This window comes from Ostrea edulis, chromosome 2 (assembly GCF_947568905.1).
Source record: "Ostrea edulis chromosome 2, xbOstEdul1.1, whole genome shotgun sequence".
Lineage (NCBI taxonomy): Eukaryota > Metazoa > Mollusca > Bivalvia > Ostreida > Ostreidae > Ostrea > Ostrea edulis.
In genome coordinates, this window is record NC_079165.1 from 1,367,175 (window position 1) to 1,384,981 (window position 17,807).

At 37.4% G+C, this 17,807-nt stretch overlaps 1 protein-coding gene and 1 pseudogene across 1 annotated transcript; both read left to right on the plus strand.

Moving 5' to 3' along the window:
- Positions 1-6,231: 6,231 nt before the first annotated feature.
- Positions 6,232-6,907, plus strand: LOC125678406 (putative ankyrin repeat protein RF_0381; annotated as a pseudogene).
- A 3,631-nt stretch (positions 6,908-10,538) lies between these two features.
- LOC125678409 (poly [ADP-ribose] polymerase tankyrase-1-like) lies at positions 10,539-12,867 on the plus strand. The gene is made up of 3 exons (XM_048916838.2): positions 10,539-10,667; positions 11,763-12,051; positions 12,181-12,867. Exons 1-3 carry the CDS (start codon positions 10,539-10,541, stop codon positions 12,549-12,551), a joined length of 789 nt encoding a protein of 262 aa, XP_048772795.2. The 3' UTR covers positions 12,552-12,867.
- Positions 12,868-17,807: the final 4,940 nt, after the last annotated feature.

The window sequence follows — 17,807 nt, forward strand, 5'->3', positions numbered from 1 at the left end:
GATGATGATGATGATGATGATGATGATGATGATATATATATATATATATTGTTTTTCATTTCGGACATTTTGGATCAGCTCTTTGGACGAATAAGGCATGTCCTAATTTGCTCCACTTTTAACATTGATTGGCAAGCCTAAAGACCAAAAACATGTAGTCTGCGTTGTAAATACGTTTGTAGATTAGTGTAGTTGTAGTGCTAGATGTATTTATATGTAGTTTTTGCTAGTATGCTCTGTTGATATTGACCACATTATGTGATTCTTTTCGTTTGTCCTGAAGAAGGGACGGGTCGTCCCGAAAATTTGACAATCTGGTTGTTCGTGTCGTTGGTCATTTTAGTGCTTATATATATATATATATATATATATATATATATATATATATATATATATATATATATTAGGTTAATTCCGTCGGACGTTTCGTTTTACAATATATTCTACATGGCAGAAAATTATACAAACAGTCTGATAATCACTTCAGTGTACATTTCAGATATGATAGATTATTTTTGTTGGCTTTCATATGAAACTGGAGAAGGGTCCATTAACCCCTTACGTGGCAGATACGCAATTGTACGCATCTCTGATAGAGTATGTGGAAGATTTATTTAAAGTCTAAAATTAAGGGTTCTTGGGGATGGTCCCCCGAAACACCCCTTCTGCATCTAACCCCCGCCACCTTCGGCGCTTCAGTGAAACCTTCGGTTCTACACATTTTAACAGTCCTAATTACGACTTGGCTGAAGCTAGCAGCCACTAACCAGCATCCAATAAGACCATAAAAGCTAGCAGCCAATAAGAAAGTTCATCAAAGTACTTCGAGTACTCAGACGGAATACTAAAAGGTAACACATAATAAATCAGAATTGATAATTTTTCAAACAATTAATTAACAAATTTTTAATTACCAAGTTTCATACTTGAAGGCTATTGAACCCACCTGAAAGTTCCTGACGTTACATCACATGAACGTTAATAAGAAAATAATGATTGAAGAGTCCACAAAAGGAGTATCCAGACAAGGAAGTGGACCCCTACGACTATCATTTTCCGCCCTCGGTTTGGGGTTGTAGGGGTACCTCCTGGGGCCACCAAACGGTGAGACCACTTAAGACCTCTCTAATAAATGACTATATGGTGTTGGAATAAAACAAAACAGACAAAAGACTAGAGAACAATGAAGTCAAACATATAAAACCTTTAAAAGGGGTCACATAGGCCTTTGAGGGTAAATAATCTCACCTTAAAGTTCCTAGTTTTACTTTACGTAGGGTCTTAATGATGGCTAATAACAACTTTATCTTTGAAGAGTCCACAAAAAGATTATGCAGGCAAGAAAGGGGACCCCTCCCCTAGGCTATTATCTTCCACCCTCAGTTTGGGGCTGTAGGGGTACCACCTAGGGCCTACCAGGAGTAGGGCCCCTATTCCGACTTCCCTAATAATTGAATATTGGGCGATTAAATAATAGAAAGCTGATACACGGGTAGAAAACAACAAAGTCAAACATATAGAACGCTTTAAAAGGTCACATAGGGTATAAAGCACAATTGAGCTCACCTGAAAGTTCCTAATTTTACGTCATGTAGGGTCATAATGAAGGTTAATAACAACTTAATGTTTGAAGGGTCCACTAAAAGGGTATACAGGCCAAAAAAAGGGACCACCTGGGGTAACATTTTCCGCCCTCAATTTGGGGTTGTTGGGGTCCCACCATGTGGCTTCCGAGTCTCGGTCCATTTTCAGACCTCTTTAATCATTGACTGTGGTGTACTTTATCGACGCCCAACTCCAGGCCATGGACGTATATCTATGGGTGATTGCAAAGTTGTTGTTTCCATGCAGTGCGCTGGTCCGCCGTATAATCCAGGAATTGAAACTTAATTGTACAGATTCTCCATGTAGTAACAAAGAAAGAGATCGACGGGTATATTGAATAATAAAACTGTTGGCATGTATTCTATATACACTGAATTTACATTTGTTTAAAATAAGTAAAGAATTCCCCATAATTCTCAATAAAACCAATTAAATAAGGACTAAGAGGAATACATTCTAAAAAATGAAATATGAACAACCAGAAACTTCTTTAGGTCATAGAGATAATTTCCATAAAAATCATTGAAATAATGTATATTTGGGGCCTCCGTGCCCCAAAACGGTGCCTCTACTTAACCTTTTGAGGTAAATTCCTATTAAAAAGGCCAAAGCCCTAAAACACCCTGTGGTCACTTGAGTGGGCCATACCAAACCCCTATCGCATATAGTTAGATAGGGTATATTTGGCGCCCCCGTGCCCCAAATCGCTCCCTATACTTACCCTTTTGGGGTCAGAATCTCTTAGGGGGGGTCAATGTCCTAAAATGCCCTCTGGTCAACTAAGTGGCACAAGTTCTAGTTTAGGCGCTAGGCGCCGTACCTAGACCCCTATCGCATATAGTCAAATAGTAAAAATAGGGTATATTTGGCGCCCCCGTCCCCTAAATCGGTGCCTATACTTACCCTTTTGGGGTCAGAATCAATTAGAAGGGTCAATGCCCTAAAATGCCCTGTGGTCACCTGAGTGGCACAAGTCCTAGTTTAGGCGCTAGGCGCCGTACCAAGACCCCTATCACATATAGTCAAATAGTAAAAATAGGGTATATTTGGCGCCCCCGTGCCCCAAATCGGTGCCTATACTTACCCTTTTGGGGTCAGATTCCATTAGGAGAGTCAATGCCCTAAAATGCCCTGTGGTCACCTAAGTGGCACAAGTCCTAGTTTAGGCGCTAGGCGCCGTACCAAGACCCCTATCACATATAGTCAAATAGTAAAACTAGGGTATATTTGGCGCCCCTGTGCCCTAAATCGGTGCCTATACTTACCCTTTTGGGGTCAAATTCCATTAGGGGTGTCAATGCCCTAAAATGCCCTGTGGTCACCTAAGTGGCACAAGTCCTAGTTTAGGCGCTAGGCGCCGTATTTAGACCCCTATCGCATATAGTTAGATAGGGTATATTTGGCGCCCCCGTGCCCCAAATCGGTGCCTATACTTACCCTTTTGGGGTCAGAATCTATTAGAGGGGTCAATGCCCTAAAATGCGCTGTGGTCAGCTGAGTGGCACAAGTCCTAGTTTAGGCGCTAGGCGCCGTACCAAGACCCCTATCGCATATAGTCAAATAGTAAAACTAGGGTATATTTGGCGCCCCCGTGCCCCAAATCGGTGCCTATACTTACCTGTTTGGGGTCAAATTCCATTAAGGGGGTCAATTCCCTAAAATGCCCTGTGGTCACCTAAGTGGCACAAGTCCTAGTTTAGGCGTTAGGCGCCGTACCTAGACCCCTATCGCATATAGTCAAATAGTAAAACTAGGGTATATCTGGCGCCCCCGTGCCCCAAATCGGTGCCTATACTTACCCTTTTGGGGTCAGATTCCATTAGGGGGATCAATGCCCTAAAATGCCCTGTGGTCACCTAAGTGGCAAAAGTCCTAGTTTAGGCGCTAGGCGCCGTATATTGAGAGTACTTTTTTGTCGGGTTCGTTATACGTACATTTTCTAAGCGATAAATATTAGGAAAAATCCTTATTGGTCGCTAGCTTATTGTTCGCTAGCTTGACTTTAGTACATTTGTGCAGTGATCAATATTTCTCCCACTCCAGCACGTAAACAAGTTGTTTCGCGCCTTACTATGTACGAGAGTTCTACAAAGGAAATAACTCGGACGTACATGTATCTCGAAACCGACGTGTTATGACCATGCTTCAGTAATAATTTTATAATGATTTTGCTTTACATTACGATATGAAATGATGGTCCTGTAATGCTGTTAAAGCTGTCTATCATAAAAATCAAATCTCCTTCCCTTGTGATAAGTAGTAACTAAATAAAACTCGTCACGTCCGGTGTGCTGCATTAGATGCATACATATCTACATAGTATATCAATTACATGGTTCTCAAAGAGGAGACATTGAAGTGATTTGATCCGAACTTGAAAAGGAGTAGTGCAGAGAAGGTTTCGGGTTTTATATAACTGGTGAATTCATCAGAGAAGGTTTCGGGTTTTATATAACTGGTGAATTCATTTCAATTATAGAAATATGCGTTCTGGAAACATTAAGTTTTCTATAAACATTCTGCCAACAATGATTAACTATTTTGATATGATTTATTAGCATTGGTTTACGATTCTTTGATTTGCAGGAATTGAATGTAATGATTACAGATCATATATCAACTTCATATCTTCATTGAATATAATCTTCAAAGCTAAGAAATGCACTATTAAATGCCACATTACCATTTCTTAGATTCCTTCAAAACTTGTCTCCAAATGTCGCCCTGAAATGATGATTGTAGGTTAATGTGTTAATGTGGTGAAGTCTGTCAATATGAAAAAATACAAGTATCAGAAAACTAGATGTTTATTAAAATTGTTATTCCTATGGAAAAGGTGGCCCTTGATAACAAATTGAAAATTACTTTTAGAAAATATTAATAAGGAGTTAGTGTGTTTGCATTATCCTCTTGATGATACACAGTACACTGATTTGACTGCGGATAACTCCGTTTACCTGATCAGGATATGGGGCTCACGGCGGGTGTGACCGGTCAACAGGGGATGCTTACTCCTCCTAGGCACCTGATCCCACCTCTGGTGTGTCCAGGGGTCCGTGTTTTCCCAACTATCTATTTTGTATTGCTTGTAGGAGTTATGAGATTGATCACTGTTCGTTATCTTCACCTCACAGTACAGAGTTACATACGCAAAATGATATCATTACATATCGTATATCACGAAACGTTCACAGGTATGCAAACTTCAACACTTTAGTTTGGTGAGTAAAACATACTATACGGTTCTATTTTATGACCATATACGGTCCGTGTTTGCCCAACTATCTCTTTTGCATTGCTTATAGGTGTTATGAGATTGATCACTGTTCGTTGTCTTCACCTTTCATACATATATTTGCAAATATTCATTATTCACGATTGTTATCAATTGGCAACTTTCATGTCGAACAAATTAAAAGTATGTATCCATATAGGGAAAATCAATTTAATTATCGGTTTCGATCTTATTTCCACGCTTTTAACATGGAATATATTAGAACATCAAAACGTAATTCACATTCTTCTTACTCCTTCTCGACAACTGTCCCCATCTCTGTTATTTCCAGGAGTCCGTGTTTGCCCGACTATCTATTTTGTATTGCTTATAGGAGTTATGAGATTGATCATTGTTCGTTATCTTCGCCATTCATGTATACTGATGAAAGGGTACGAGAAATTCACTACATGTATACTATTGAAATGACACTAGAAATTGACTATATGTATGCTAAGTTAACAGCACTAGAAATTCACTACATGTATGCTAAGTTGATGCCACTAAAATTTCACTACATGTATGCTAAGTTAATGAAACTAAAAATCACTACATGTATACTGATGAAATGACACTATAAATTCACTACATGTATACTGAATAAATGGTACGAGAAATTCACTTCATGTATACTAAGCTGATGACACCAGAAATCCACTAAATGTATACAGACGAAATGACATTAGATATTCATTATATGTATACTAGGTTGATGACACTAGAAATTCACTACATGTATACTGAGGAAAGGGTACGAGAAATTCACTACATGTATTCTAAGTTAATGACACTATAAATTCACTACATGTATGCTACGTTAATGACACTAGAAATTCACTACATTTACATGGAGGTATTGACACTAGAAATTCAATACATGTATACTGAGATAATACATATAATACTAGAACTTCATTGCATATACATTGATGTAATGACACATGAAATTCACTACATGTATACGGGAATAATATATATTTGCATGTTTTCTCAGGTAAAACCACTGTTGGTCATTGTATTATACTAAACGGTATCAGAGTTGATATGGGCATATAAGATGGGTAGTAAATTAGAATTTAATAAAGAACACATTAATTCAATTTGATGTAATTATAAAAGTTCCGTGTGTGGTACTTCAGAAAGTCATTAAATCTGTCTTCTGGCAAATCCATACAACTGTTGAATCTAATTGAATTCATATAGCATCCAATCAAATCTACAACCTTTCCTAAAAATGTAAATGATGTGTTAATAAAACAACCGCTTACTATAAAAGTCAGAGAGGAGTAAGATATGGTAAAATCTGCAAAACGATTCTAGCAGAAAGGAAAATGAAAACTGTTGCTCAAAATATGACGTGGGGATGTGTTACCAACATTGATAAGAGTCTATTGAAAAAATTCTTGAGACATAGAATCGATCTTAATACCGTTGTTGAGAATGGAGAACCCCTTGTTTTTACCCCAATAGTGGATGGAGATTTGGATAAATGGATGTTGTTGGCGTATTGCGATGTTAACATTGAAAACGAAGATGGAAGATCTCCTCTGATAATGGCTATTGGAATGGACGATCTGGAAATGATCAAAAGTTTAACCAAAGCAGGTATGTATAGTTCTTAGTATTCCAATGCTATACAATGTAGCTGTTACTTCTTGTTATCAGTTAAATGATTCGTTTTTCCAATATTCATACTGTTTCTATTTCTACAGGTGCTCGTGTGAACAAGAAGGATAATCCGGTAAAACTCTCTTGTTGTTGGCTTTAGAGTAAGGAAAATTTAGAATCACAGAATACCTTATCAAACACGGAAGTGACGTGAATGAAATGGATTGTCTTGGACAAACGGCCCTACATCTTATTGCAACGGGGGAACATAATTACTGTACAAAAATCGTTAAAATTCTGTTTCACTGCGGATATGTGATGAAAGAGGCTGACAAGTGGATATGCCCTGGGGACCTGATAGGCAGTAAACGTCTTCAGTCCAAACAATCCAAAATACTTCACAAAATCAAGACGATCTGAAAGATGATCACAAGCGAAGAGAATGTGATAACAAGAGGCTCTTGAAGTGTGTTCTACCAAACTGTTCTGCAACCTGCAGATACGATCTAGAAGTAAATGAGAAATTACTGCGAGATGTCGATGAGAACTAGCGGCAACTAGCCGATCTACTAATACAAAGTACACCCGAGAGTGAGTTCAATAGACACCGGCTCAGTTCTCATGAGGTTGCGACTGATTTCTCCAACAATACATTTGTATTTTGGTAGATGACAAAGAAACATCCTCTATTCTAAAATAGAGTGTATAGGGCTTGAAGAAGACAGGGAGATGCATATGAAGGAAATAGTGGCTACCATCCTTGGTAAATGGCAATGTTTGCTCATCTTTCCAGAAATAAAGGAATTATGTCATTGCGAAGTAAGAGACAAACTGATCCAATAACTTATTTGTGTTTTGTACATTGAGTTGAATATTCATTGATATAGAAAGTTACAACCTTAGAATTATGTTTAAACAATTTAGTACTCTTTCAAATGCACTGGCTCTAACAAATTGAATAAACATTTCGAGAATAAAAGTATGCCTTGTGCTTTTTACTTTTCGCCATGGTTCTCGTTTTTTGTACACATACATGTATGAAAGGCGATGATAACGAACAGTGATCAACCTCATAACTCCTATAAACAATACAAAATAGAGAGTTGGGCAGACACGCACACCTGGATATACCAGGGGTGGGATCAGGTGCCTGGGAGGACTATGCATCCCCTGTCGACCGGTCATATCCGCCGTGAGCCCTTTATTTTGATCAGGTATCCGTAGTCAAAATCAGTATGCCAAGAACGGCCTAACAATAGGCATGAAACACGTCAGACAGCATTTGATCCAATGATAGGTTGTATTGGTAAACTAGATCACTATAACGACCGTACAATTTGCAAAATGCTGACTTGAAACGAGACTGTTGGAATCCCAGCACCCTCCACTTGTTTGTCAGTAGCCTGCTTCGATTTAAAAACTGACCAGACGCAGAACAAGCTCTTGCGTATCAGATCAGTTGAGAAATGTAAAAACCATATGAAGGTGATAATGGAAAATTGCTACATAAATATAGGAAGTTAATGATGGAGAGAAGTTGAAATCATCCCGTGTGTCATAGAGTTGAGTTGTTATTTGCCGTTAATATCTACTTTCAATAAAATATCGAAGTATGAAGTAGAAGTTGACGACTCTCTGGTGTCTTTTATTTCGAGTTCACTGGGATATATTGAATCGAAATATGAATGAAAATTATTATTGTTAATAGATAATACATCGTTGATATATCTAAGTGTCGAGGTGTGTATTGTACACTTATCACATTACATTATACATTTATTGCCCGAGGGGAATATGATTTTTCTTGGGTGAATAAATATTCATATCCCCGAACATTCATCCAATAAATTGTTTATTATACCGAAACAAAGCAAGACTACAAAAATGTATTTGAAATTGGAGTCCGTTCATCTATACATTGTATGTAGCTGAGATTACCTTAACAGTAACACTGCGCTGTCCACGTATTAGAATGTAAAAACAACGAGTTACAGTGATATGATAACCAGTTTTTGTATTTCCATTCTCCATGAATGCTGATTTACGTGCTTGTTTTTTCTATCAACCAAAACCAAGCAATTTAATTGTATATCAGAGACCCGCATGTTTTGTGCCTTACGAACTATCAAAGTACAATGACTCGGACTCATCGTGACGTCACGATAAAATTCGTTTACCTTGACGTTAAATTTATGGAAATGCACGAGGCTGCATGCATGTTGTTGTCTGCGTCATTCAGAACACTTGGGTTTGTTCATTTAACTGGACACGAAAGAGAAACACGAGATATCCAAAGGGGTGGAACACGAAGTTTGTTGCAGGGCAAACACGACGGTCACGTGACCTTCTCGGCCAATCAGATTCTGTTTTACTAGTGATTCTTTATATGAGGTATAATAATATATATTATATTCCATATAGAAATACCTCACAGAGGGTGTAAGTCTGAAATGATTGAAATCAATAACTATAGCACATGCATGTTGAGTGAATACATGACCCTGCAATTCTAGTTCAAAGGGAATATTTGTTTCTTTGTATCATGTCTCTTCGGTCATATTACGACGTCACCAGCTGTAAATGAAGTAAAATAAATTTAGATCTATACTTTTGGCCCAGGGCCGGAGCACTGAGGGTCCTTTAACGTTCGAACGCCTCCCGCGACTCAGGACGTCCGTTTTTTATTTCATAACCGAAACACCCCTGATTCTAACTTTAAAATAAAGAACAGTTGGCGAAGGAGCAATCACTGCCTATAAGTTTGACGCGGTCATGGCACGAATGGCACTCGAACTCATGAGCTCTTGACCTTCCACTGACGTAAAGAACTTTCGATCACTGAGTTGCCGTGATAAGGAATTGAAAAATGTTTCTAGACTGCTAAATGATGATGCCGTGACAAGTAGACGGCATAAAAGAAAGTGTAAACCAACAGAACAACGCTGAGTAATAACTAGGGGAAATTCTGAAAAAGCATATTCCCGGGATAACCTAGTGGCTGCAGTGTACAGAATTGGGAATGGCCTCTCTCAAACATACATATGTAGCTTGTATGCTTAGATATCTTCAAGACTACGACAATTTATAATCAAGAAAGGCTTTACAACAAAATACTACAAAAACAATGGTAAGTAAATAATGTTTATTTCATTTAAAGTTGTTTTTCCATGCAGCTGATATTTACATTGTGCTGGCATCAGCCATGTTTGTTGCATTACTTTTGGCCACTCAGTATAGTTTGATATGATTTATATTCAAGAAGTTGTGTATTTTCTATCCCCGAGCCTTTTCATAGATCTAAATCAAATCAAACCACAAACCATTGAATATTTTTTTTTATCACGTTAACATTTTGTAGACAAAATCCGTAAAATTGACGTTTGTTTGTGTCGTCACAACGGCGTAGGAAAACGGAGTATAATCATTTAGATCATATAATGGATGTTATCCACTGGATAAAGGAGTAAACATGTGATAAAATTCCATATTGTTACTGTATGTGCATTTTATTGCTTACTACCTTAATACTCGGCATTAATTTCGATATTTCGAGATTGGACACAGAGGATTTTTACTGTTATATATATATATAACTTATACGGTACCAATTTTGATGCACCAGATGCGCATTTCGACAAATAATGTCTCTTCAGTGATGCTCAACCGAAATGTTTGATATCCGAAATAACAGTAAACTTGCTAGAGCTATTATAGGGTAAAACAGAGTGCCAAAAAAGTGGAGCCTAATTCGTCCAAGGATAAGAACTATACATGAGGGAGATAATCCTTAATTTTGAAATGAATTTCTAAATTTTATCACAGCAATTAAATATACATCCGTATTTTCAAGCTAGTAATGAAGTACTTAGCTACTGGGCTGTAAAGACCCCCAGGGAATAACAGTGCACCAGCAGTGACCTCGACCCAGGGGTCATAATGTAAAACTTATACGGTAGTAATTTATATATATATATATATATATATATATATATATATATATATATATATAGTGGATACAAGTTCATTAAAAACAATTATGTAAAGCACCGATATGACCAACGACACGAACAATTCGATAAGTTCTATGGACAAACGAAAATGTTTTACTAATAAAAATATAAATGAAAGACCGAGCGAACACGGACCCCGGGACGCACCAAAGGCGGGAGCAGGTGCCCAGGTAGAGTAAACATCCCCTGTCATTGGGTCACGGTCACTCGATATGAACGAAAAATTCTCGATGGGACGTAAAACAGGCAAGCATTCAACGAAATGATGTTACATTATCGCTATCGAAGGTAATAAATCGTATACTTATCAAACAAAATCCCACTCCCTCTATCAAGGAAGTGTGCTGTTTTATCGAATAAAATAAGTGCCGCTATACATGATTAGATAAGCACATGTATGCTATCTTATCTTCCAAAATATATAGCAATTATATCAATTTTATTCTTTATGAAGTGATGAGGTAGTTGTGTCCGATATAGTGATTTATGTTAATTTTTGCAAGTTTAAACTAAAACCAAAACCAGTACATTTAGGGGGATTTATTTCTTCAAAAATTACGACAAATGGGAATGAAAATTGTTACAATGGTATATTATCGGGGATTTCTTTGTTACTCTTGAAATTAATTATTAGAAAAATCTTAATTTAGGAATTATTTCTTGGTTCTTGGAAATCATTTATTATTGAAAAAAAAACTTTTGTTTGTGTAATTCAACATGAAAATGTTTTTATTATATGCAATTAAGCTTATTGAAGTATCAATCAACGCGTCATTTTTTTCCAGAGTAATTAATATGCACTTCATTTTAAGAAAATCGTGCACATTTTGATGTACATTTATCATGATTAAAGGCGAGTATACGGCAGAATTGAAAGATATAAGTCATTTAGATGTAAATTCAGCTGATATTTGACTTCATTCCACGAAAAGCAAAGTTCTTATGATATCTAATAAGAAACAATACTGGCATTTTGTAGTCACGATCCAACTAGATGTTCAGAATTAATACGTCATATGACATTTATCGTTGTTTATAGTTTTCTAAATTGACTGCATCCAGGCATAGAGAAGTCGAGTTTCTTGTCATTAATAGGAACTGTTTTGTTCTTAATTGCTCTATCTAGGAACTGCTTTTTTCCTAATTGCTCTATCTAGATGTTCTAATTAGAGACACGCACTTCGACCGACAAAATGCAGCAAGCACAACAGAACAGTATGCTAATTACTTATATCAAAATAAAAGCTGAGGATGACTGAGGGCAGAACACTGATTTTGTTTTGAATTTCTACCATTATACTCCTTTGCCGTCAAAATGGACTAACAACGTTAGAGCATTGAAGAAGCTGTTAAAATCAGGAATATATCCTAATATATGTGACGCAATTGGAGATCCATTGCTATTTACACCCATTGTTTATGGAGATGTAGAAGCACTAAAACGTTTGCTGCCATATACAGATGTCAATATAGAAAACAGGGATTGTCGAACACCGCTAATTCTTGCAGTGGAAATGGGCGATATCGATATTGTGAAGATGTTAATCAAAGCAGGTATGTCAAACTGCATCATATGGAAAAATTTGAATGAACGCATGTTTCACCATGATTTTAAAATTATTTCACAGAGCTTTCGAAATGGAATTTGTTTTAAAATTTGAGGTTTTCTACTTTTGACAACAGGCGCACGAGTAGACTGCAGAGACAGTTCTGGTAAAACTCCTTTGTTGTTGGCTCTGGAAAATGGAAATTTCAAAATCGCAGAATACCTTATTAAACATGGAAGTGATGTCAATGATATTGATGACCTCGGTCAATCTGGCCTTCATCTTATTGCCACTGGTGGACACACTGACTGTGCTCGAATCGTTAAAATTCTGTTCAAATGTGGATACGTGATGAAAGACGTTGACAACTGGCTTTCCCCAGAGGATTTGGTCGCTAATCCAAATCTTCAATATACATATTACAAACTAATTCAAGACGTCAAAGCTGTAATAAAAGTAAATTCAATGGAATCATTAGCTATCCCCAGAGAATGTTTTGAATCGTGAGGACAGAATATCAATTCCCCTAAGGGTTCCTAAAACTGCTACTGTGGAGTCCAAGTTCATCACCTTAGGATTCTATTGTGCACTTTGTCAGTGGAACTGTGAAGCAAAGGATGACCCATTGAGGTCACCGAAAGGACATATAATTCAGTCTTGTTGATTTTCATTTAATGAGCAATAACGCATTGTCATCATGGCTCACTTCCTTTGAAACATGAATGGAAATACAAACATCAACAATACTTGAATTTTCCTTTTTTAAAAAGAAAAGGTGAAGCTAACGAACAGTGATCAATCTCATAACTCCTATAAGCAATACAAAATCGAGAGTTGAGCAAACACGCGTACGGGTTCCTGAACTTACCAGAGGTTGGATCAGATAAACACGGACTACTGAACCTACCAGAGGTGGGATTGGGTGCCTGGAAGGAGTAAACACCCCTGTTGACGGAGTTATCCGTAGTCAAAATCAGTATACCATGAACGTCCTAACAATCTAATACATAGCAGGATAGCTCAATGGGTTAATATGTCCACTACTAATTTGTAGATTGTGGGTTTGAGACTAGCAGGTGTTTTAATTTCTTTTCAGACTACGTTCTACTAAAACTTTATATTTAATTGCATAAGTGTACATTTCATTCACTTTCCATCCATATTAAATTTCTCTGGTGTGTTAAGAATGGAATAATCAGAATTGTTTCACTGACAGCTTTATTGAATTGATATCAGATTTAGGTATCAACGGCCAACAATATGAATTTGATATAACCCTGATGAAAATTGGATTATTGACGTAGTCAATGAAGATCAAAGTAGTACACTGTAAAACTAACTTATTTTCAGTGGCTTGCACCCTCTTTAGATTTGATCATACGCAGATCATGTTCTCGCGTGTTGAATCAATTCAGAAAAATAAACACCATACACATTCAATATATCCCTTTGACCTCGAAATAGAAGACACCACAGAGTCTTCCACATATACTTCATACTTAGATATTTCATTGAACATAGATGTTAACATCAAACTAACAACTCACCTTTGTGGCAAACAGGATGACTTCAGCTTCTCCACCGTCAACTTACCATAGGTTGGACACCAATTTTGAGTCACACCAGGAAATAGAGCTGTATAAGCATAAATTTATATCATGCAAACAATATGTAATCTGGTTAATGAAAGGTGAAAATAACGAACAGTGATCAATCTCATAACTCCTATAAGCAATACAAAATAGAGGGTTGGGCAAATACGGATCCCCGGACACACCAGAGGTGGGATCAGGTACCTAAGAGGAGTAAGGATCCCCTGTCGACCGGTCACATCCGTTGTGAGTCATATATCTTTATCAGGTAAACGAAGTTATCCGTAGTCAAAATATGTGCCAAGAACAACCTAACAATCGCTGTGAAACACGTCAGACAACACAGACCCAATCATAGGTTCTATGGCAAACTAAATTGTTTTAACGGCCATAGAATTTGCTAAATGTTGACTCCAAAAGAGATTGTTGAAACGCCTGCACCGTCAACCTGTTTGTTAGTAGCCTGCTTCAATTTAAACATGCAAGTGTTCCCCTTTTTCAGTTTATTCAAGACAACCCAGTTTCGTAGTTACTCGTTTCAAAACAATTAAAGGCAGTCATTGCAATCAATGGTTTGTACTCAAAATTTTACAAAAGACACAATTGTCGAATAGGAACTGGAACACATGCAGCTGGATTAAGTTTTTATCTAAAGCACAATGCAGTAAGTATTATTACAGGGGCGTAGCTTCGTTAGGCTCTAGTAGGCACGTGCCTACACATTTTTTTCCTTTATTTTCAAAACACATTTTTGTCCATAAATGTTTGCAAAATAAACATATATATTTCTAGTATTTAAATCGGATATAAAATTATTATTCTGTCGGACTTTTACTTTTTATAATGTATTCTACATAATGTTTATATATATTTTTTTCTAAACTTTGGTGAACACAATGACTCGCTCTCGAACTTAACAGTTTGAATTTTTTAAAAGTTGTACAATATTTACTGAGTAGTGCAAACGAGTCCTAATAATTCTAAAAAATTTCTCGGGGTATTCCGTGAGGATCCGGGTTAGAATAGGTCCTCAATACTCCTTGCTTGTCGTAAGAGGCGACTAAATGGGGCGATCCTCCGGATGATACCGCAAAAACCGAGGTCCCGTGTCACAGCAGGTGTGGCACGATAAAGATCCCTCCCTGCTCAATGGCCATAAGCGCCGATCGAGCATAGGCCTAAATTGTACAGCCCTTCACCGGCGGTGGTGACGTCTCCATATAAGTGAAATATTCTATTCTCGAGAGGGACGTTAAACAATATTTAATCAATCGGGGGTGACCCGTGACCCCCACCCCCATCGAGAGGGGACCACCCCCTCCCGTATCTATCCCCCTCGGCGCTTCGTGCCACGGTGAAACCTTCAGTTTCATCACACGTGCCTACACATTGAAACAGTCCTAGCTACGCCCCTGCATTATGTTTCAGTACTAGAATGCAATGTGGGTTCCAATCACTTTTACTTGGCTCAACAATACCTTTGTCTAGCATGTACTGCATCTATATGTAATTTTAATGTAGTTCATTCAAACGATACGGATCAATGATGATTGATGGGCAAATCGTAACTCATTATTGATAATAGCAAAATGACAAGCAGGATTGGTTTTTTGGAACATCGAGAAAGACTGAAGGACAATACGCAATTTCCGATTTGCCCAAGAGTTCTTTCCCTTTGTGGAACTTTTACGCACAGTGAGACGTAAAACATACTTTCGTCCACACGCTGAGGGTACAAATGCTTATCGCTGTCTTCATATATTGCCTAAAGGATTATTATCAGACATGATGCAACCACATAAACTACTGGGACACACAATTTTAGTAATTTATGAGTATTTGATTATAAAATAGATTAAGAAAAAATCGATAATCACCATGTTCTTTTAAAGAAAGTATCACTCGTGCAGAAGAGGATATAAATATATTTTCATATTTACCTCAATTGCCTAATTCAAACAAATATCATTCGTGATATGGTCAGTTTAATGTATACCAACGGCTGATATAAACAAAATTTACGCTTTTATAACTTTTATCCTTATTTACATAGCTAGTTTATAATACAGGTATACATTCTGGACCCACCCAAGCGTTCAACAGAATACTTAACGTAACTCCATCCCAGAAGAGCTGATATCTCGTAATTTGCGTATTAGCCAGTTTGTTGAACCTGTTGTTTTGGGTCACTTGAAATTGATGCTGTCGGGAGATATTCACATGGGCATGAATTGTGTTTATTTGTCAGCTGACCTGTTTCTATATTCATATGAAGCAGAATATATTCAAAATGTCTATGTGAAAAGAAAAAATATCTCGCTGTGGCCTTCAATTCGACATTTCGATGACGTTTTGTCTATTAACAATAATAACTATCACTCATATGTCGATTTGATATATCCCTGTGAGCTCGAAATAAAGGACACCCCAGAGTCGTCCACATCTGCTTCATACTTAGATATTTTATCGAAAATAGACATTAACGGCAAACTGACAGCTCAACTGTATGACAAACGGGATGATTTCAGCTTCTCCATCGTCAGCTTCCCATATCTATGTAGCAATAGTCCATTACTACCTGCATATGGTGTTTATATACCTCAACTGATTCGATATGCAAGAGTTTGTTCTGCATATAGTCAGTTTTTAAATCGAGGTAAACTACTGACAAACAAGTTGATGGTACAGGGGTTTCAACAGTCTCGATTGAAGTCAGCATTTTGCAAATTTATATGGTCGTTATCACGATCTACTTCGTCAAAACAACTTATCATTGGGTCAAATGCTCTCTGACGTGTTTCATACCGATTGTTAAGCCGTTCTTGGCACACTGATTTTGACTGCGGATAACTATGTTTACCTGATCAGGATATAAGGCTTACAGCAAGTGTGACCGATCGCCAGGAGATGCTTACCCCTCCTAGGCACCTGATCCCACCTTTGGTGTGTCCGGGGGTCCGTGTTTGCCCAACTATCTATTTTGTATTGCTTGTAGGAGTTATAAGATTGATCACTGTTCGTTATTTTCACCTTTCATGTATAAGGACAGGTTCTTTTACTCATTCAATTTCAAGGTTAACATTTGTCTACCATCTTCCCTATAGCCATTTGATGGGTCTGTTTAAGCCTGCCATCCTCCAGTAAGCCGTCCTCAGATCATCATACATTGTACGTTGTTTGTATACATATGCTTCTGTGTGCATTAAGTAGGTCAGGTGAATGTAATTCATGTGATACAATCAGGTGTTTGTCTGTAACTATTCAAGTAATACAGTACACGACACGAGTTTTATGCGTGTTCCACGCAACGCGGTGGAACAAATTTGCCCCAAACACGGTGGACCTTTAAAATTGTCGGCACCTTTGAAGTCCTATTTTTCCGCGCGAGCTAGACATTGAAGTCCACGGAGGATCTCCGCGGATGCTACCGCGCATCTCCGTGGATGTCACCTGTACCTCCGTCGATGCCACCGTGTACCTCCGTGTGATAAAACAAAGAAATAATTTCCGAAATGATTCACCCAAAAAACCTTTTCGCTTGGCCAGCATACATGCCCTCACCCCATTACTTATTTAGAAATTAGCTATAAATCATTCAATTCTTGTAATTGTTGTTTAATGATACGTTGGTGTTTTCGGTTCATATCCGAATGTAGACTTCCCTGCAGACGTTCACATCTTTTTATGAAACGCCCAAATTCTCGACATCCTGTATATAAACACCTGTGTTATTCCTACCACTCGTCGGTACATTGTTTCACGGCACGTGCAGCACAATTTCACCAAATAAAAGAAGGGTCATGAGCAACGACAATCACATGCCAGTAATTTCAATTTGATAAACAGCAGTTCAAAGAAATGTGTACCATAAGCAATAGTTTATTTTTACGTAAAGTTTTCATTGTAATCAAGAATATGTGATTAAGGTCAGCTATATACATGTACATGTTTACATTGGATATGAATTTCATTATGTACTCAACTGTGAAGCAATGTGAGCAAAGAATCAAATTTTTATCACTTAAACAAATAAATATTAAAACTATCTTTACTTTTAAACAAACCTTTAGAAAACTCCGTACTTTCATTAAGAAAATTTCATTAGAATGCCCATACTTCACATTAATAATAACACGGTTTTTTAAGGTGTTTTTTTCTAACTTGATAAATA